The sequence below is a fragment of the Calliphora vicina genome, chromosome 1, assembly GCF_958450345.1.
Source record: "Calliphora vicina chromosome 1, idCalVici1.1, whole genome shotgun sequence".
Taxonomy (NCBI): domain Eukaryota; kingdom Metazoa; phylum Arthropoda; class Insecta; order Diptera; family Calliphoridae; genus Calliphora; species Calliphora vicina.
The window spans coordinates 96300817-96323350 of record NC_088780.1 but is presented as its reverse complement, the minus strand read 5'-3'; the positions used below and the strand labels follow the sequence as shown (position 1 = coordinate 96323350).

At 29.5% G+C, this 22534-nt stretch overlaps 2 protein-coding genes across 2 annotated transcripts; both read left to right on the top strand.

Annotated features, from left to right (window-relative positions):
• The first annotated feature begins 1914 nt into the window (after positions 1 to 1914).
• On the top strand, positions 1915 to 8023 carry LOC135963370 (sodium-independent sulfate anion transporter-like). Its single transcript, XM_065515194.1, has 5 exons — positions 1915 to 2465; positions 5669 to 6455; positions 6908 to 7210; positions 7274 to 7419; positions 7479 to 8023. Exons 1-5 carry the CDS (start codon positions 2109 to 2111, stop codon positions 7902 to 7904), a joined length of 2019 nt encoding a protein of 672 aa, XP_065371266.1. The 5' UTR covers positions 1915 to 2108; the 3' UTR covers positions 7905 to 8023.
• A 5536-nt stretch (positions 8024 to 13559) lies between these two features.
• LOC135952539 (sodium-independent sulfate anion transporter-like) lies at positions 13560 to 22349 on the top strand. Its single transcript, XM_065502579.1, has 5 exons — positions 13560 to 14043; positions 14101 to 14881; positions 21289 to 21591; positions 21677 to 21822; positions 21893 to 22349. Exons 1-5 carry the CDS (start codon positions 13714 to 13716, stop codon positions 22274 to 22276), a joined length of 1944 nt encoding a protein of 647 aa, XP_065358651.1. The 5' UTR covers positions 13560 to 13713; the 3' UTR covers positions 22277 to 22349.
• Positions 22350 to 22534: the final 185 nt, after the last annotated feature.

Sequence of the window (22534 nt, the reverse complement as noted above, 5' to 3'; positions counted from 1 at the left end):
AATTAATGGCAAAATTTTTACAAAAACTGAAAAAATTGCATTTTTTCCCCTTGTAAATGCACCACAAAACTAAATCGCAAGTCGGGTTACAATCATGATAGAAAGACAAAATTTCATATTTAACTATAGTTTTATTAAATTGTGAGCAAACGCGGCACCATATCCTTCAAAATTGAAACCACTGAGCCATGGCTTCCATAATCTCTTGCACTTTCAACCGATCGGCCAGCACTAGACATCTTAACTTGGCGTCCAGAACTTTCGGAATCTTCCGTGCTTGTACGGTTACAATGAAATTCAGTAAACCACTTTTTTAGCATTGAAATTGATGGTGCAAAAGATAATGCTTAATGAGCACACGAAATTCAATTTTCTTCTCAAGTTACGCGATACATAGTCTGCTATCAATGGCTGTCGACGAACATAAACTAATGATGCAGCTTGTTTAAATTTTGTCAGGAGTCAACTGACAGATGGCTGTTGAAGGAATTTGAAATATCTATCATTAGATATCCATATTGTCTAAATTAATGACTTAGTAATCCAGATATAGGTCAAAATTAGGTAAAAAAGCGAGGTTGTCCTGGTTTTTTCAGCCATTTTTGGACCGATTTTCTCGATTTTAAATAGCAACCGAGCCGGAAGAATTCCGGAGATATTGATGTATGAATCGTGTATGTATGTATGTTATTTGGCGGCTTCGTAAAGATGATTTCAACACACAGACAGACGGACAGACATGGCTTAATTGACTCCACTATCTATAAGGATCCAGAATATATATGGGGCATTTCATGTCAAGTGAACCAACTTTTGAAATCGATGTCTTCCGATCGGGATGAAATTTGCACCAAGGTTAGCTCTATTGGATAGTAACTCAGACACAATTTTTCAACAACATCGGTCGAGAACTCTCTGAGTTATAGGGGGTAAAATTTTGACAATTTGGTCAAACAGGGGTTTTTTCTTATCCATGTAACTTATTACCTATTGTTCTTAGCAAAATGTGTCCCAAATAGTATAGATAGCTATTTCTTCGATCTTTCGAAAAAAAATATTTAAAAAAAAAAGGGTCCATTTTGAAAAAAAAAGTCAACAAAGTTTTTGATTTTGCAAAAAAAGTCAAAAATTTTATGTTTTGAGTTACAAAATATTTATTTTGATAGATATCCCACTCGCATCCCACTAAGCGACCAAGTAGGTGTTCAAGGAAAATATCTAAACTTTATTTTAAGAAAAAAAAAAAAAAAAAAGTCAAAAAAGTTTTTGATTTCGGAAAAAAAAATATTAAAAATTTTTTATTTTTTTTTTAAATATTTTTTTTCGAAAGATCGAAGAAATAGCTATCTATACTATTTGGGACACATTTTGCTAAGAACAATAGGTAATAAGTTACATGGATAAGAAAAAACCCCTGTTTGACCAAATTGTCAAAATTTTACCCCCTATAACTCAGAGAGTTCTCGACCGATGTTGTTGAAAAATTGTGTCTGAGTTACTATCCAATAGAGCTAACCTTGGTGCCTTCATCCCGATCGGAAGACATCGATTTCAAAAGTTGGTTCACTTGACATGAAATGCCCCATATACTTTATAGGGTCGGAAAATTATATTGTGGAAATTACAAACTAAATGACAAACTTATATATACCCTTCTCACGAAGGCATAAAAAACTCATTTATCTGAAAATCGCGCCTCGATATGCATTCAACCACAATTAATAATAGTATAATCCCATCCAATAAGACGCATCTGTTTGTCTATATTCTATACATATGTATGTATTTATATTGTGTGTACTTATTTTGTTATTATGTTATCTAAAGTAAATACGCACAAAAAAGGGGGTAAAAACAGTAGCTGACAGTTGATCTTATTTAAAAGTCAACTGATCCATACAAAATTAAGTTATCATTTCAGAAAATTCGAACAAATGTTAACAAAAACCTTAAACATCTTACACACTTCAAATAGACTATAACTAAACTTATTAAAGTTAAGACGTTAAGCGCGACACGAAAAAAAAATCAAAAATACAAATGAATTAAAAAAATAATAATAATAAAATAAATAATTACAAATATACTAACACATAAAAATAAAAATTATGTCTACTTTGGAAAATCATACAGATTTTCAAAAAACAAACGAATTACATACAAATGTCGATACGCACTTTAACGGTTCCACCGAATTTATATTAATAACCGATCATCAAACATTGAAATCTCGCAGTCGTGAACAATTAGATGCGAAATCGCATGATCATGAAAGTTATTTGCAGTCATGTGTGAAAAGTGTTTTTCGCAAGAAAATTCTTTACAAACGTTTGCCAATTTTAACATGGCTGCCGAAATACAGTGCCGCAGATGCTATCGGTGATCTGATAGCTGGTATTACGGTCGGTCTTACCGTAATACCTCAGGGTTTAGCTTATTCAAGTGTTGCCGGTCTTCCCACGCAGGTTGGTTTTCGTGGTCTCATTGATATATTTATAATCGTCTATAAATAATAAATATGTATCTATATGTAGATATTCTCAGAAATTATCTATCTGTGTTATTTTAAGTGATGAGATGTGTTTAGATCTGCGCAAATTAAAATTCAAAATCAAATAAATAACAAAAATTATGATAAGATCTTGTGATCATTCGATAAGATAATGGAGAATGCGCAAATAGAATAAATAGTGCAATTATTATATTTTATTAGTTAAAACAAATTATAATGATGCTATGATATCTGAGAAATGCATTTAAAAACTATTTTTTTAATTAAATGATAAAAAAATATTAAATTTTGGTTAAATTTTTAATTCTTCTACTGAACTAACGAAATGTATTGAAATTAAAAATGTAAAAAAAAACTTTTCGTGAAATAAAATATATTTAGCAAAAAAATTACAAAACACGTTCTAAAATCCTTCGTTTTAAATATTTTTGAATTCTATTAATGCCATTTTACTTCTTATTTGCTATAAATATTATATGTATTGGGTGTATAGCTTAAAAATTTGGGATGACGTATCTTTTGAACGCAGTTTTTGTCTTTAATAACTTATATGTGAATTTAAAAAGTATATATCTGTCATTTATTCTCAATTAGCTATTGAACATTATAGTCTAAACAAAAAGTTTTTTTTTCTTTGAAAATGTCGAATTTTGTGCCTGAAGCTTATGGTTAATGTGGTCCATCAGTTTCAACGTGCGAGAGATGGTTTGTGCGGTTCAGAAGTGGTGATTTTGACATAGAAGACAAATATCGTCCAGGCCAGCCAAAAAAGGATTATATTATGTTTCACATTTTTTATTCTCACATACTGAAATTACCAATACGAGGAAAATGTGTTCCAAAAAATTAGTATTTTTTAGAAAAGTTCGTTAAAAACCATTAAAAGATCAAGCAAAATTAAAAAAAAAATTAAACCTATATCTCCCTTCAACTTATAGAGATAAACTACACATCTAAGCGTATTTTTTGTAGATCTTCTCAGGGACTATTTATATTTTAATTATATTTATAAGTCAACACGAAAACACCTCAGCTCCAACCATATGAAATTTCGTAAAAATATCTGCAATAGTTCCCGAGATACCGAATTATTTCCAAAAAAAAACGTTTTTAAACTACTGTGAGATGCAGAACGATTTCTCTAGGATGTTAAAATTAAATGAATAAACTAATAACACAAGTTCAGAAAAAAATATTTTTTTGTTCATTGAATGAAACAGATATTTTTGAGAATGTCTATATATAGTTCATTAAGTATTTTTTGTTTCCCAAACACACGTCACAATTTTAAGAAAAACAGTTAATATTTTTCATCTACCCTCATGTATACATTTAGGGTTTTCAATCAATTAAACCTTAATCGGTTAACCGATTAATTTTGGTCAGTTAACTGTTCGAATAATTTAAAATTGACGATTTTCAAATAACAAATAACCCGATTCATTTGTGTCGATTAACCGAAATTTCTTTTTTTCCACTTTATATAGAAATATAGTTTTAAACACACAAATGTTATTTCTTAGCTCGTGAACATTCCCTTCTAGCAATAGTTTTTTGAAGTATAGTTCGAAAACTGGAACTAAGGAATTTGGAAATGACCTTTTTTCTAGAATGTTCTATGATGAACTTTGTAGTAATGAGTCGGAGGACAACGAGTCTTTTATCAAAACTTAACAAAACTATTGAAGTATTTAAAATCTAAAAAAATCAAAAAAGTATTTTATATGCTTAGAAAAAACTAAAAAGAGAATTGAGAAATTGGATATTTTTTATCATGCCTTACTTATGAATTCTCTAATATCTAGAATTAGTGAGAGAGTTTTTTCATGTCAAGTTTTATTAAAACAAAAAAAAATCGTTTAAAAGGAATGCATTTAAATTATATTCTATTTATAAACGATTATTTCAGAAGATCTCCCTAAAATCCTAAAAAAACTCACATGTGTATATAATTATTTATTGTTTTATTGAATTGTTATGTTTGTTTTTTATGTTGTTTTCTTTTCAATTAAAATAGAAATTATTCGGCTAATCGAATAATTAATTATTTGCTCCATTAACCGATTATTCATACGTATTCATTTTATGGAATTGAAAGCTCATACAAAAATGTCAGTCTAAGGCCATGGTAGACGTTCATATTGTTCAGGTTACGATGATTTTCGTCAACCCGAATGTGAACAAAAGAGCGTAATAATACACACAATTCATTCAGTTTCTTGATGTTGTTGTGAATATTTTATTTTTTACCCAAAAGAGCACACAAATTAAATGCCTCTTTTTGCCTACCAATGGTCTAAGGTATCGTAATAATTTTTGTTATTTAAAAAGACATTTGGGGTATTCAAACGGTCTACTATTTGGTCATATTGTCATATATGTCCTAATATATTATGATAGTTTAAACAAATTTTTGTTGTGTTTCAAACAAAAAAGTTCTAAACTAATAACACAATTTGAACTATGTTTATTGTTTTGTCATAAAATAATACTTTTTTTGTTTAAAACACAACAACAACTATTATAATATATTATGACATTATGACAATATGACTAATAGCAGACCATGTGAATACCCCAATTGTGTTTTAATTATTCATTAATTGTATATTTTTTTGTTTCAAATGAAAATACATAGGCGACATTTACATGTTGATTTAAAGTCAAGTATTTTTTTTATGTTTCTCTTTTAAAACCCCTACGAAAATCCCCTTGCATTTATACGATGCCTTTTTTTCAACCATGTTTGCCTTTTTTCATCATCAACGCTGGATATCAGAAAAAAGTCATGACTTAAGTCAAAAAAATATTTTTTGTAAAACAAACGTCAAGTGAAACTACGACTACCTTATATTTTTCTATCATGCTGTGTATCATGACTACAACAGACAGACGGACGTACATAGATAGTTATAGAATTATATAAGGAGTCAGAATAGATATACTTTTGTGGGTCTACGACCAATCTATCGATGTTAAATATTTAAACGTTACCGATTTAGGTGAATTGATCAGTATATAAATGAGTAATTATTTTGATCTGAGTAATAGTAATATTTATTGGTGGTCCGCAGTTCTCGAAAAAAATGAATTTTTTGTATTGTTGTTCATATTGAAAAATGTTGTTTCAAATACTTTGCTTAATTTTCTTTTCAGTTTGGTCTATATGGCGCTTTTATGGGTTGTTTTGTCTACGTCCTACTCGGTACTTGTAAAGATAGCACAGTGGGTTCTACTGCCATTGCGTCCCTATTAACGTATCAAGTCGCTCGTGGTGTTTGGCAAAGAGCTGTCTTGTTGGCATTTCTCACCGGTATTATTGAAATATTAATGGCAGTATTTCGATTAGGATTTTTGGTGGACTTTGTATCGGGACCTGTAAGTGCTGGTTTTACTAGTGCTGTTGCATTAATTGTTTCTACGTCGCAAGTGAAAAACATATTGGGTGTGAAAAGTGAAGGTGGCTCATTTCTGCAACGATGGATTAGTATGATAAATGATATAGAAAATGTACGCGTGAACGATGCCATCTTGGGCTGTTGTTGTGTTATAATTCTAATCATTTTAAGGGCGATTGGACGTGTTAAAATAGGACCCAAAGAAGCCGATGAACAAAAATGGCATCATAAGGTGATTAATAAATGCTTTTGGTTTTTGGGTGTTATGCGCAATGCTACGCTAGTGATAGTGTGTGCTGTTGCCAGCATGTATTTGGAGTCACAAGGAAAGCATTATTTCCGTTTGACTGGTAATGTACCGGAAGGTTTACCCACCCCAGCTCTGCCACCATTTTCAATTGAAGGTCGACCAGGCAATTCCACCTTGGGCATAGAACCAATACAAGGAGAAAGTTTCCTGGATATGATAAATAATTTGGGTTATGGTTTGATAATTGTGCCCATGATAGCATTGTTGGAAAATATTTCAGTTTGTAAGGCATTTGGTAAGTTTGGAATATAAATTTCGAAAGAATTATATTTTCGAAATCAAAATAAATTTTATCTCTTAACCATTCCATTAATGAATTCATTATAAATTAGTTCATAGACTTATTCGTTTGAACTTCAAATGTCTTGATATCATTCTTTTGAGAGTTCATTAGGTATGGAATTAATTCCTTTTAAATAATTCAAATACATTTTTTTTAAATTCAAATCTATTACAAAGAGGCTTAAGTCAACTTTTTTTCAATTATTTTTGTAAAAGATTCAACGACGAATGAATTCTATTTAAATAAAACCTTTTGAGTGAAATTTGGAATGAATTTATAGAACGAATGGCTGACATTTTTAGTGAATTAAGCTCAAATTGAATTAATTAATGCGAACCTGGGTTGGGAATGAATTTATTCACTGCAATTAAATAAATATTAATGAACTATTTTATTGTTTCAAGCTAAGGGAAAACCCATTGATGCTACTCAAGAACTCTTCGCTATTGGTGTGGCTAATGTGGCCAATTCATTTTTCCAAGGATATCGTGGTAATAGTGGCTTGGCACGTTCGGCTGTTAATAATGCCAGTGGTGTAAGAACTCCTTTGGCCAATTTGTACATTGGTTTAGTGGTGATGCTGGCTTTAATGTACTTAACAAAGTATTTCTATTTTATTCCTCTAACGGTTTTGGGCGCCATTATTATTTCAGCCGTTATATTCCAACTGCAATATCATGTCATAAAACCAATGTGGCGCAGTAAAAGTAAGTAAAGCAAAATAAATTAAATTTTATTTAATTTACTAACCTTTTAATATCAATCTCTAGGATCCGATTTAATACCTGGCGTAGTTGCCTTTATAGCTTGTTTAGTCTTGCCTTTGGAAATCGGTATATTAATAGCCATTGGCGTCAATTTGCTGTTTATACTTTATCATTCAGCTAGACCTAAGGTTTCATTGGAAACAATTGAGGTAAGTTTTTTCTTTTAAATTATTATTCAAACTTTTTCTCATTATATTTTCTCCCATAGACTACGGAAGGCATTAGGTTCCTTAAATTAACACCTGATCGTTGCTTGATCTTTCCCTCAGTCGAATTTGTGCGCAATTTAATTTTGAAATCGGGTGCCAAAACATCTTTACCCGTCGTCGTCGATTGTACTTATGTTTATGGCGCTGACTACACCGCTGCCAAAGTAATTTGTTCAATGATTCAAGATTTTAAACTTCGTAATCAGAAAATAATCTTCTTCAATTTAAAACCGAGTGTTGTGCACATTTTCGAGGGCTTAAATTGTAAGCTGAGCTTGTGCTACAACGTCGATTGTCTGATGCAAGAGTTGAGAAAAGCCACAGGTGTAGCAGCGCCAGCTATAACGACAATGCAGCTAGCTAATGATAATAATAGTACGGCAAGTACTATAACATTAACAAAGTTTCAAATAAACAATTCTTAGTAGTCGTAGTAGTAGTTTTGAATAAAATAGGTTTTGAAAAGAAATTGATATTTAACGACATTTTAGTAATAAATTATTTAAACAAAGTTGACTTTGATTAGAAATCATGATTTGTAATACATATTTGTGTTTTTGTTTTGTTTCTAAAGTAAGTATTTATTTATAAAAATTGCGGAATATTTCTACTTCTAAATGTATTCGTTAAAGAACATTATGAAAACGTAAGAAATTACAATGAGAATGTATGTACTAGGGATGCCAATCCCGATTCCGAAATTTTTAGAGATTAAGAAATACCGGAATTTTCAAAAAAAAAATCTAATATTTGTTAATACCGAATTTTTTGTATAAATCCCGGAAATTTTCGAGATTTCATCAAATACTAGAAAGCTAATTGGGCATAATTATAGTACTAATCGCACTTCAATTTAATAATTTCACGTTGACTGTGAATGAAACGTTGCAATATGAATATAAATTTTACAGCTTGTTTTTATAAAATTGAGGAATTTCTAAATGAATGTGTTAAAAGTTTGGTTTTTATATGTAAATCTCATTTTTTTTTCTTTTTCATATATTTTTTATGCAAAAATTTCAAATATTCAATGAAATTAATTTGAAAATTATTTTAATAAAGTTAAAAATAAAATTTCTTTGGTTACAGTGACGAATTTTATTCATTTTTGTCATAAACCAAAATAATACTTTCATATTTTATTATGAAATTAGTTTTTACTTTGTTATATTTTTGTTTAAATATAATAATGAAATAAATTATTTTCATTGATAAATTTGATGCTGTAATGTAAAACAAAGATCCGGAAATCCCGAGATTGAAAAATATAGTGCCGTTTGGCATCCCTATTATGTATTTAGTATGTAAATGGACAGGTTCTAGACATAAAATGTTAAGCAAAATAATGTTCAAGAAAATATTACTTATTTGTTAAAGATTTAGACATTATATTAGGGTATTCAACCGATTAACAGTTATTCGATTAATTTTCGTCAATTTAATATTTGGAATGGGTGCATGGAGGTTTAGGACCGTCTATTCATAGCGCACAGTGGTTTAGAAACGTTTTGTTTTGGAAATAATTTTGTATCTCGGGAATTAAAGAAAATTTTACAAGGTTTAATTATTGGCGATTTTTTTTTAAAAAAAATCCGAGACCAGAGAGTCTACCCAATAGAATGGAGGCCAGTGGGTTGCCCCTCAAAGATGAGAATCCCTTACATCGACTTCTGCAGAAGCCTTAATGACAAGGAGTCCGATGAACATGTGCTCAGGAACTATCCTGCATTTGGGAGCCTGAGACGTAAAATTATTGGGCAACAAACACTTATCGACAAAACAAGACTATCAAGAGGCAATTTAGCCAATTCAACCTAACCTAAATGATCAGATATACATACATATAATTTTTATATTCCGTTTGAAAGTCTACAATATTAATTTGCGATCCTATAATATAAATTCTGGATCCTTGATCGTTGTAAATTAAAATCCACTTTCGGAAGGCCTGATACCTGGCAGAACCAAATGTACCTTCAAAATAGAAGATATGTTAAAAATGTTTCCATAAGATATGATTAAAAAAATACGATTACCCAGATTTTTGGAAATTTTTTTGTGTTATCGGAGATATATTGTTATGTTATGTATATAGATAATATGTATATCATATGATAGGTATTTCAAGTGCCTTTCCTACATAAAATCCCGTTCTCCAACAAATGTTTAATCAAGAACTTTAAAAAAACTGAAACGTTGAAATCGTTTTAATAAAAATTTAAAAAAAAAATCACTAATAGGTAAAAATTATCAGTTTTCATTTCAAGTAAGAGTCTTATACTGGATTGTGTCGAATCTTTATACCCACATATAATAAAAACATTCAACCGATTTGGGCAATTTTCTACCTATTTTGTTAATTTTTGGACACATAAGTTGGCTATAAGCAAATTTACGTTTAATAGGTAGATTTTGAACATTACAATACTAAACATTTCTAATCAACGGCGAATATTTAAGGAAAATTTAATCGCATAGGTCCTTCCCAAAGGGTCGCTATCATGCTTTATTTGTGGCCAGCTAGCTCTTTTCGTTTGCGCCCTATCGTGTTCTCAACAGCCAGACAGAAAGTCGGACGGACACAGCTAGATTGTCTTAGGATTGTATAAGGACATAATACATATAAATTTTGTCGGTTTACAACCAATATTTCGATGTGTTACAAATGGAATGACAAAATCAATATAGCACCCATCTTTTTTGTTGTGGGTATAATGAAACTGAATTGATTATACAATTTTATTTTAAAATTATTTGAAACATTTAAACAATGTAAAATTTAAATAACCTTTGTAGAGTAATAGAATATTTCAATATTTAAACAACATTTAATTTTTCATTATTAAATTTGATATTTCAATAATGATAAAAAAAAGTACAAATATTTAGCGATATAAACAATACTCAAAAGCTTTCCAGTTCGCTGGTTCGTAAAATTGTTCTCTAATTTGACACTTACTATATTCATAAACCACTTGACCAGAGCATTCGAAAATTGTATCACCATCTCTTATGGTAGAGCAATCTCGATCGTGATTAATTTACTACTACATAGATTCTTTATTTTAAAAATTTTATACAATTTCTCGGATTTATCATTCGAATAATTATAGAGAATTTATTCGGTATTGTGAAAATTCATATTTTTAATAATTTATTCGAGATTTGTTCGTTTTTGCGAAACTAGAATACATTTTTGGTTGTTCGGTTGGGTGGTTAGTTCTAAAACTTGTTTCCATGAAAATTTGGAAAATGTTAATCTGTAATTACAAAACGGAAAGTCGGAATTTTATAAAACTTTTCTTGAACTAAGAAAGATTAGTTTAATTTTGGATTCGGAACTTATAGACTAACGGAGATACGAGGCCGTAACCTGATGCACTTTGTGAATATGCAAACTTGAAAACGATGCTAATTTACGATGCGGTCCACAAAGACCTATAGATAATCTTTTATAATTCACGAAATATTAGCAAATGTTACGTGCATTTAAAAATAAATTTTTATAAAAAATACTTATCCCAGGAAAATTTTTGTTCTAAAATGAATAGTTATAGAAAGAGTGTAATCAAAACCACTTCAGACACAGTAATGACAGACTAATTCTGTGGAATGCTATTGTAATTCTTATACATAGGATCTGAATAGTGTTTATAAACCGGTTAACCGATAAACCGGGTTTTCTTCCCAATTTCGTTTTTTTTTTTTAAAAAATTGTAAAAAGTCAGTGCTTCTAATTAATTAAATTTGAGCTTAATTCACTAAAATCTCAATCCGGAATTAAAAAATTTCATCCATTCATTCCCAACATCTTATTCTTTAGCTTCATTCATTCAATGATTGATAAATTTTTGATAATTCAAATATAATACAAATTGAATTAACCCTCCAATTAACCATTATGACGAAGTCTGGTTAGGTGCCAACTAATAGTTATACTGTCGTTTAAAATTATTTTTGGTTGAAAATTGTCAGTATAACTATTAGTTAAAACATAACCAGAGTTCGTGTTAATGGGGGTAACCCGCAAACTTTAAAAAGCTAAAAAAAAAATTGTCGAATAATTTTTTTGGGGTAATAATTATGACCCAATAAACTCAGAACAGTTATCAGAAACTAATTTGCAAATTAAATTTAGGAACCAGGTGCAAAAAGGTGAAGAGTGCCTCAGGGCATTGTTGCAGGTTTAGGTGTAAAAAATAATAATTATGATACGATTTTATTGAAAAACTAATGAAAAATAATTAATAAAAAATATTTCGAACAGATCGTGTGCCCACTTAAAATCGGTACGCACTGTAGTAATCATAACAACGCCCCACTGTTATCAAAATGGAAAAAGATTTACATACGTATTTAACAACAAATCTATCGTTATTCTACAATGAATTGCAAGTCATTATGTTTAGTTTTAAAAAGTGAAGACACAATGGACACAAAAATTGCGCACAAATATCTAGAAAATCCGACTTTGTCGGGTTATAAGATAGCCAAAATCTGATTTTCGGCAGATATTAGATCACAAATTTTACATCTCGGAAGCTCGAGGTTGTGTGGCCTTTAAATATGAATACGTAAAATTTAACACAAATATTAATTTTGCAGGCAATCCGCAGCTGCGGTTTGAAGAGTCAAGCTTTTCAGACATGTTTTTAAAGAATTTTCAGAATTATATATAAAAAGAGAGTTTGTAAAAGCGATTGCTGTCATTTATAAGACATCACACATGTGATAAATATCCAGATTTTGATGAGAACAAAGTGGAATAAATATGCTGGAATAACGGTGGAAGTGGGAAGAAAAGTGTAGCTATTAATAGGAGGCATAAGAAGAAAAGCCAGAAAATTACATTACCTACAGTTATATTTTTTTTAAAGCTTAATAAATTACATTTCACGTATAAAATGTAAACTTACGTTGTTTGATTTAAAAGTTATGATCGCTTTAATCCGTACCGATTTTAAGTGGCCACTTCTTTAGTGCCAAAGAACTGGTTCATTTAAAAGCTCTAAAGAAGCTCTAATCACAATAGTGTTTTCTAGAACTGGAACCAGAAGTAATAGCGACATTACTAGTTCCAAGGCTGTGATTAAAGAATATGAAGTGCTTATGATTATATATTTAATTTTGATTGCTTATTTGTGTATTTATACGAAACATAAATTTGTAATTTTTTTTCAATGATTCCAATTGTATGACGGTACATTTTTATATTTTTAGGAAGTAAGTTTTTAAAGCTCCTCTGGAACTATCTGGTATAGAACTAGTATAGAATCAATATATGACTAGTGCCAAATAACTGGTTCCTTAAAACTCCTAAAGAAGTATTTTAGAATCACAATAGAGTTCCCCAGAACTGGTTCCTCAAGTAATTGCAACATTACTTAGTTTCAAGGCTGTCATTAAAGAATCTGAAGTGGTTCTGTTTACATTCTTTCTAGTACTAGTTGTTTTAAAATAAGTTCTGAAAATGTTCCCGGGTATTTAGGTTTTTTTCTATTTTAAAAAATTTGGCCGAATCCGAATATTTGATCGAATTCGAGTAAATTAAATTGATATGATATTAAATAAAAAAAAAATATATTTCACACTTCGACAAATATCAATAAATCGTTTTTAATAATAAAATTTTAACTTAAAATTTCACTTTTCGAAATATAACACTTTTACTTTTTACTAATAAAAGCGGCATAATATTTCGCGGATCTAAATTTACATACGAGTACATTTGATAATTAAACTTTAATTAAAGTCCATTAGAGGTGTTAATTTTTAATTCAGTTTAAAACACATAGAAATATTACCAATTCCCGTATAAATGTAAGTTGCCTCTCGCTCGAAAAAATAAAACTATTTCTAATAATAACAAAACAACACGTACGATCATAATAGAAAATAATAGAGAAAAACATTGATTTTAAACAAATTACAAAAAAAAACTAATAATAAAAAATATTCGAAGAATAACCAAAACAATAATATGCATATTTAACAAATTTTAAACACGAACCGGTTTAAACAAACCAACTCCATACGACTATTTATGAGTAAATTGAATAATTTCTCTTTCTTTCAAATATCTAATGAAATGATTTTGTTTGTGGTTGAATTAAAAACACTTTCCGGATACAATGTACTCAGTCGATTTTGGAATACGCTGGTGTAATGTTGTAGTTTTGGATAACGGTGGTGAACGGTTGGCGAAAACGTAATCGCGATTTAAACTCTTGCAAAATGTCGCTAAATGATGTAACAACAAATTCAATGGATTGTATAATGATAACGGATCATCAAACGGTGTCTCGGAGTCGTCTGGCGCTAAAGGCCAGTGAATCATCGTTGGCAGATTTAACAGATGCTACCGAAACTAAAACAAAATATCGTGTGTATTTGGATAAAGTGTTTAATAAGAATGTTTTGCGACGTCATTTACCGGTGCTGCAATGGCTACCGAAATATAATAAAGAAGATTTTATAGGTGACTTAATAGCGGGTATAACTGATTCTTTGGCCGCCATACCATTGGCCTTGGCATTTGCCGGCATAGCGGGTCTACCAACAGAGGTAGTAATTTAAAATTATAATAATTTTTAGTTAATAAATTCCATAAATCATCTTCAGTTTGCTCTTTACAGTTCCTTCATGGGCAACATAATCTATACCATATTCGGTTCTTGCAAAGACAACATTTTAGGTTCTACGGCTATAGCTTCTCTACTAACCTTTCAAGTTGCCCACGGCAATTGGCAGAAATCTTTACTGTTTACCTTATTGTCTGGCCTAATTGAACTAGGAATGGGCGTAACACGTTTAGGCTTTGTTATAGATTTTGTTTCCGGCCCAGTTAGTTCCGGTTTCACCAGTGCAGTAGCTTTAATTATTTTTACCTCACAAATTAAAAACATTCTAGTGGTTAAAAGTACAGGAAAATCGTTTTTGGAAAATTGGATTTCCATGTTCAAAGACATACACAATTATCGCATTACGGATACAATTTTAGGTTTTAGTAGTATTGTTATATTGGTCATACTCCGGTATGTGGGCAATTTAAGAATTAATCCTAAAGAAAATCAAGAAATTAAAAAGATTTATGTGATTCTTAACAAAATTGTTTGGTTTTTGGGAGTTTCACGTAATGCTCTTTTAGCGGTTGTTACTGCTGCTTTAGTGGCTTATTTTGAACACAAGGGTATTAGTTATTTTCAATTAACGGGTTATATACCATCGGGTTTTCCGCCAGTTGAAGTTCCGGCCTTTACTATTGCAAGTAACGTTACCACGAATGGTATAGAGACGCAAGTAACTGAAGATTTTTGGGATTTACTACATGAATTTGGTTCAGCACTAATTGTCATACCGCTGATATCACTTTTGGAGACAATTGCGGTGTGTAAAAATTTTGGTAAGTTTTGGTGTATTTATTACATATTTTTTCGAATGTTTAATAATGTAAGAGCTGATATTCGTATTATATTTATTTTTTATAATTTAAAATCGTCAGTTAAGGAGGTCAAAATTGATCTTAGAAAATAATTCAGAAAATACATTAAGTAAATTTTATATTTTGATGACTACATTAATTTTGCGTATAAATAAGTGTATTCTGATAAATAATTCACTAAATTTCGGTAGATAACGGACCATTTTGAACATATGTATATTATTACATCTTAATTAAATGCGCCTAGTAAATACCATTCAAAAAGTATTATAATTTGACAGATTATTATTTGTTTTCCTGTCTTCGGCACTAGGTTGTAGCTATAGATTAGGGGAAAAAAAGTGTAAAAAATTAAACCAAAAAAAAAAAAAGCACCAATCATACATAGTGCCTCAAAAGTGCTAAAATATCAAAAATTTTACATTTTTTATTTTATTTTTCACAATTGTAGGCCCATATTCCTTATAATATAATTCATAATTCTTTAGAACATTATAATACTGGAAAAGGAAGACAAGAAAACAAAATTCCAATTGGTTTTCGAGATGTAGCGTTAGAAAATTTTCATGTTCTTTAAGTTCTAGCCTAAATATACTAAAACTAGCAAAACCCAGATGGGGTTTTGTTAGTTCCGATAAGTACTTCGAGATATTCCACACAAGGAGTTTCCCTCAATGACTTCAAACATTGGGGTATTCACACGGTCTACTATTTGGTCATATTGTCATAATGTCCTAATATATTATGATAGTTTAATCAAATTTTTGTTGTGTTTCAAACAAAAAATTTACTAAAAAGACTATTTGAAATATGTGATGATCAAAAAATTTTGAAATTTGTTTAACAAAATTTTTAAAAATTTGAAATTGGAGTTTTGAAACTGGTTAACGATATCCTACGAAGACAAAAACTCATATACAAGTAAATATGGATACATTTTAAATAAAAATGTGCTTTTCTTTTAATATTTCTCAAAATATGTTAATTTTGTTTCTACATTTCTTGTTCTAGTGGCCTGAGACACGTTAATGGCCTGGCGATTTTTTAATAACTTTAAAATTTTTTAACCAATTTTTGTCTTTTATATCTTATTAGAACGACAATTACGTGTACATTTCGATTCTTTTAAATTAAGTTGCAAAAGTAATTATTTAATGCCAAAACTTTTACAAAAACTGAAAAAAATTGTATTTTTCCCCCTTGTATATGCACCTCAAAGCTTCATCGTCGTTGCGGCACCAGTTAACGTTATCATATCATCCTAATATTTTACACAACGAGTTTCTACAATACATAGAACCATTCTAGAGGGAGGAACGGTCTGTACCTAGAAAATTTGTATCGTCCATACAATCTTGGAGCACTCTTATGTATATGGTTTTGTCATAAAATAATACTTTTTTTGTTTAAAACACAACAATAACTATTATAATATATTATGACAATATGACTAATAGCAGACCGTGTGAATACCCCAACTGTGTAATGGAAGACGGTAATACATTTTAAACCATTAGTATATATTGGCAATATTAAATAATAATCTTGTTTCTAAGATTATAATGTTTGTTCATTTGAACAAAACTGAGGATTAAAAAAAACGCAATAGTTTCATTTTATACTTTTTTTTTTGAGAACTTCAATAAATTTCAACCCTTCTAGAAATATTGATCAATATTATTTATGTTCTAACGCATACTAATATATTTTTTGAATCACAAGAATTAAAGCATGTAAGAGAGCTATATTCGGCAGAGCCGAACCTTACATACCCTTCACCAAATTATACTTTAAAATAAAAAAAATAATATTTTTAAGTTAAAAAATACTAAAAAAAAATTAAATTTAGTGGAAAAAAAATTTAAATATAGACGTAGCAAACGTCTATATTAATGACTTTATAATCCAGATATATCAAAGATAGGTGAAAAATCAAGGTTGTCCTGGTTTTTACCTTATATCTCAGACATTTATACGTTTTTATACCCTACACCACCATAGTGGGGAGGGTATATTGGTTTAGTGCTGATGTTTGTAACATGCTTAAATATTGTCCCAACACCCACCTTAAAGTATACCAATCTTCTCAGGATCACTTTCTGAGTCAATTTATTGCCCCAAGGATGAAGCCTATTGAATTTGGTTAGAATCGGTCAATTATTTCTCTTGTCCCCATACGATTGCCCTATCTGAAAATAGTTAAGCTCTCATAAATACCTTAGTTATATAGATATCCAAACCAAACTCTGCAAAAATAAGTTTTATATAAGTCAAACTCGCCTAACCAATTTCCGAAAATCCATTTCCCATTTCCGAAAATCTCTTAAAAATATTGGTATTCTTATAAAACTCAACACAAATAATTTATATACATATATGGGGGATTTCATGTCAAGTGAACCAACTTTTGAAATCGATGTCTTCCGATCGGGATGAAATTTGCACCAAGGTTAGCTCTATTGGATAGTAACTCAGACACAATTTTTCAACAACATCGGTCGAGAACTCTCTGAGTTATAGGGGGTAAAATTTTGACAATTTGGTCAAACAGGGGTTTTTTCTTATCCATGTAACTTATTACCTATTGTTCTTAGCAAAATGTGTTCCAAATAGTATAGATAGCTATTTCTTCGATCTTTCGAAAAAAAATATTTAAAAAAAAAAATAAAAAATTTTTAATATTTTTTTTCCGAAATCAAAAACTTTTTTGACTTTTTTTTAAAATACGCTATTTTTTTTTATTTTTTTTTTTTTCTTAAAATAAAGTTTAGATATTTTCCTTGAACACCTACTTGGTCGCTTAGTGGGATGCGAGTGGGATATCTATCAAAATAAATATTTTGTAACTCAAAACATAAAATTTTTGACTTTTTTTGCAAAATCAAAAACTTTGTTGACTTTTTTTTTTCAAAATGGACCCTTTTTTAATCTTTTTTTTTTAGGTCAAACAAAAGCTTAGATATTATCCTTGAAGACCCTTTTGGTCGCTTAGTGGGATGCGAGTGGGATATCTATCAAAATAAATATTTTTTAACTCAAGACTTACAATTTTTGACTTTTTTTTTTGCAAATACGATTTTTTTTCCAAATGGGCCCTTTTTTTAAAATTTTTTTTGTAGTCAAAAGAAAGCTTAGGTCCATTCCTTTAAGATATTTTTAGTCCCAATCAAAATTTTTTTCCAATATGGGCCCTTTTTTAATTTTTTTTTTTGCTCAAAAGAAAGCCTAGGTCCATTCCTTTAAGATATTTTTAGTCCCTTAGTGGGATGCGAGTGGGATATCTATCAAAATAAATGTTTTAACACAAAAATTGTATGTCTTGAGTTACAAAACATTTATTTTGATATATATCCCACTCGCATCCCACTAAGCGATCAAAACCATCTTAAAGGAATAGGCCTAAGCTTTCTTTATAGCAAAAAAAAAAATTACAAAAAGGGCCCATTTTAAAAAAAAGTCAAAAAAGTTTTTGATTTTGCCAAAAAATCAAAAATTGTATATCTTGAGTTACAAAATATTTATTTTGATAGATATCCCACTCGTATCCCACTAAGGGACCTAAAATATCTTAAAGGAATGGACCTAAGCTTTCTTTTGACTAAAAAAAAATTTTTAAAAAAGGGCCCATTTTGAAAAAAAATTCGAATTTGCAAAAAAAAAGTCAATAATTGAATGTCTTGAGTTACAACATTTTTATTTTAATAGATATCCTACTCACATCTTCCTAAGTGACAAAATAGGTCTTAAAGGAAAAGACCTAAGCTTTCTTTTGAGCAAAAAAAATTTTTTAAAAAAAATCCCATATTGGAAAAAAATTTCGATTTTGCAAAAAAAAATTAAAAAATTGTATGTCTTGCGTTACAAAATATTTATTTTGATAGATATCCCACTCGCATCCCACTAAGGGACTAAAAATATCTTAAAGGAATGGACCTAGGCTTTCTTTTGAGCAAAAAAAAAAAAATTAAAAAAGGGCCCATATTGGAAAAAAATTTTGATTTTGCAAAAAAAAATTAAAAAATTGTATGTCTTGCGTTACAAAATATTTATTTTGATAGATATCCTACTCGCATCCCACTAAGGGACTAAAAATATCTTAAAGGAATGGACCTAAGCTTTCTTTTGACTACAAAAAAAATTTTAAAAAAAGGGCCCATTTGGAAAAAAAAATCGTATTTGCAAAAAAAAAAGTCAAAAATTGTAAGTCTTGAGTTAAAAAATATTTATTTTGATAGATATCCCACTCGCATCCCACTAAGCGACCAAAAGGGTCTTCAAGGATAATATCTAAGCTTTTGTTTGACCTAAAAAAAAAGATTAAAAAAGGGTCCATTTTAAAAAAAAAAGTCAACAAAGTTTTTGATTTTGCAAAAAAAGTCAAAAATTTTATGTTTTGAGTTACAAAATATTTATTTTGATAGATATCCCACTCGCATCCCACTAAGCGACCAAGTAGGTGTTCAAGGAAAATATCTAAACTTTATTTTAAGAAAAAAAAAAAATAAAAAAAATAAAAAAAATAGCGTATTTTAAAAAAAAGTCAAAAAAGTTTTTGATTTCGGAAAAAAAATATTAAAAATTTTTTATTTTTTTTTTTAAATATTTTTTTTCGAAAGATCGAAGAAATAGCTATCTATACTATTTGGAACACATTTTGCTAAGAACAATAGGTAATAAGTTACATGGATAAGAAAAAACCCCTGTTTGACCAAATTGTCAAAATTTTACCCCCTATAACTCAGAGAGTTCTCGACCGATGTTGTTGAAAAATTGTGTCTGAGTTACTATCCAATAGAGCTAACCATGGTGCAAATTTCATCCCGATCGGAAGACATCGATTTCAAAAGTTGGTTCACTTGACATGAAATCCCCCATATACAAAAGTCATGTCACTAAATTTTATAACGATCGGTCCATAAGTAGTCATAGCTCCCATATAATGCCCACTTCCGAATGAGTGTAGATTTCTTAAAAATTTTGGTATTCTAATAAAATTCAACACAAATAGGTTTCATATATACAGAAGTCATGCAACCTAATTTTATTGCTATTGATCCATAATTAGATTGGTGTAGGGTTTCATATGGTCAGGCTTGACCGCTATACTTTCTTACTTGTTTTTTTTTTAAATTTTTACTCATAGTGCAAAAAATGGTCAAAAATGGCCCAACTTCAAGAGGCCATAAAAATGAAATTCGAGCTAACTTTTGAAAACCCTTTGGCAGTTCTGTTTACTTAATGGTCTACTTTCATTTCCCATTGGAATTGTTGACGCTGGTTTTTCTTGTTGCACAGTGTTATATTACGACTATTATATCATTACATATATTCAAAATTTGTTTCTACATAAAATTCCATAATCTATAATCATGAACATTATAAGTTTCGGTATTCGTAAATTCTGGCAGAATACGAATATTTAGCCGGATATTTGGTAGGAATCTACTAATAATTTAATTCTAACAGATATTAGTACTATAATTCAAATACCGTTACCTAAATAATCAAAATTAGTGGTATAGTATCTTGCGTTACATTTGTAAAAAAACACACTTTCAAAATTTACTGCTCCGTTACTGAGCTGCATAATGTGATCGTCTAAAAGATCACTAAGTAGTGCGTTTTTTTAAGGTGTTTATCTTCAGTTAAAATATGTAAAATGCTTAATATCTAATGAATTGTTTTTATCATGCAATAAAATTTAATAAGGAACATTTTTCATTACGTTTATTGGAAAAAGCAATGAATGCATTGAAAATATAGGGATTTGTTGTAAAAATTAAAAAAGATTACTGAAATAAATAAAAAAAACGTTTGTCAAAATAAGATGTGGACGTTTCTAACAAATAGTTTTAAGATTGTTTTGTTGCTGCTATTCATTTATTTATTATTTTATCATAATTTATTTAATTTTGTTTATTATATATGTATGTAGTTATTATATGTACACACAGCCTCAGAAGTGAGTATACACCAGTGAATTTTTTGATTTTTTTAAGATCATAAAAATCATTATATAAATCTTCTTTTTTCAGAACCGAATCTATTATTCAACTCAATCTTCATCAAACCGAAACTTTTAAATTTTAATCGATGGATAGATTTTAGGATTTTCATTATCTTAAAAAAAATCAAATAATTTTTGGTGTTTACACACTTTTGAGGCTCACTGTATATTAAAGCTATTCAAGTCACCATTTTTAAACACTTGCGAAATTCCGAACTTTCACAATACAACATTCATACATAATACGTGTTGTAGTTGTGTTTGTGGAAATGTTCGCAATTTCGCTAGGGCGAAATTTGGTGACGTGAATTACCCAATTGTTTTATTATTGATATTACATACCTCTTAAATTTTATTGCAGCCAATGGTAAACCCGTCGATACAAATCAGGAATTGATCGCCCTGGGATTGGCTAATATTTCCACCTCATTTTTCCGTGGATATCGCATTAATGGTGGTTTAGCCAGAGGTTCGGTAAATACAGCAAGTGGAGGCAGAACACAATTCGTAAATGTATACATCAGCGTTATAGTAATATTGGCCATGCTGTTTTTGGCAGAATATTTTTATTATATACCTAAGGCAACATTGGCTGGCATAATAATAGCAGCTGTGCTATTTCAACTGCAGTATCAAGTTATAGTACCCATGTGGCATAGTAAAAGTAAGAAATAATCTATAAAACACAAAATAAGTACATTTAATTAATGTTTACCCACAATATTCTTATAATAATATTTATATTTTAGGATCTGATGTCTATGTGGGTTTACTGGCATTTATAGCCTGTTTAATTATGCCCTTAAGTGTAGGCATAGCTATTGCCATTGGTATAAATGTTTTATATATTCTGTATCACTCAGCACGACCGAAAATTGCCGTGGATCAAGTAAAGGTAAACTAATATTATTACTATTAATAAAAAATAATTAATTTTTAATAATATCTTCTCAACTCACTTTTAGACCCCCAGTGGTAAACAGTTTCTAAGACTTACACCCGATCGCTGCTTGATCTTCCCCTCCATGGAGTTTGTACGCAATAAGGTTTTAAAATCGGGCCTAAAGTATTCCCTTCCTGTTGTCATTGATTGCACTTACATTTATGCCAGCGATTTTACGACTGCAAAAGTTATAGAATCAATTATTAATGATTTTAATTCTAGAAAACAAAAGCTAATATTCTTTAACTTACGTCCAAATGTAGTCAAGGTATTTGCTGCTACATTACACTCCAAATTTATTTTATGTTATTCATTAGATTGTATAGAAAAATTATTAGATGATAACAGTCCCACAACTGTAAGTGCCAATGTTAATTGTAATAATGTAGAAATAACGGAATTTTAAAGTAATGCCTAAAAATATGCTATAAATATAAGTTAATAGAAAAAGCTTTTTATTAAACAATAAGATTTTATTAGTTTACACTGTTCAAAAAATTGTTTGTATTAATATTAATATTTAATAGAAAAATAAGTTGTAAAAATTTATGAAATAAAATATTTAAGGCATAAAATGCTGCCATTAAAATTAAATAATAAAAAATAATCAGATAACAGATCACTAAAATTTTTTTTAAGATTTCTAAACGTTGTATTTCGAAAA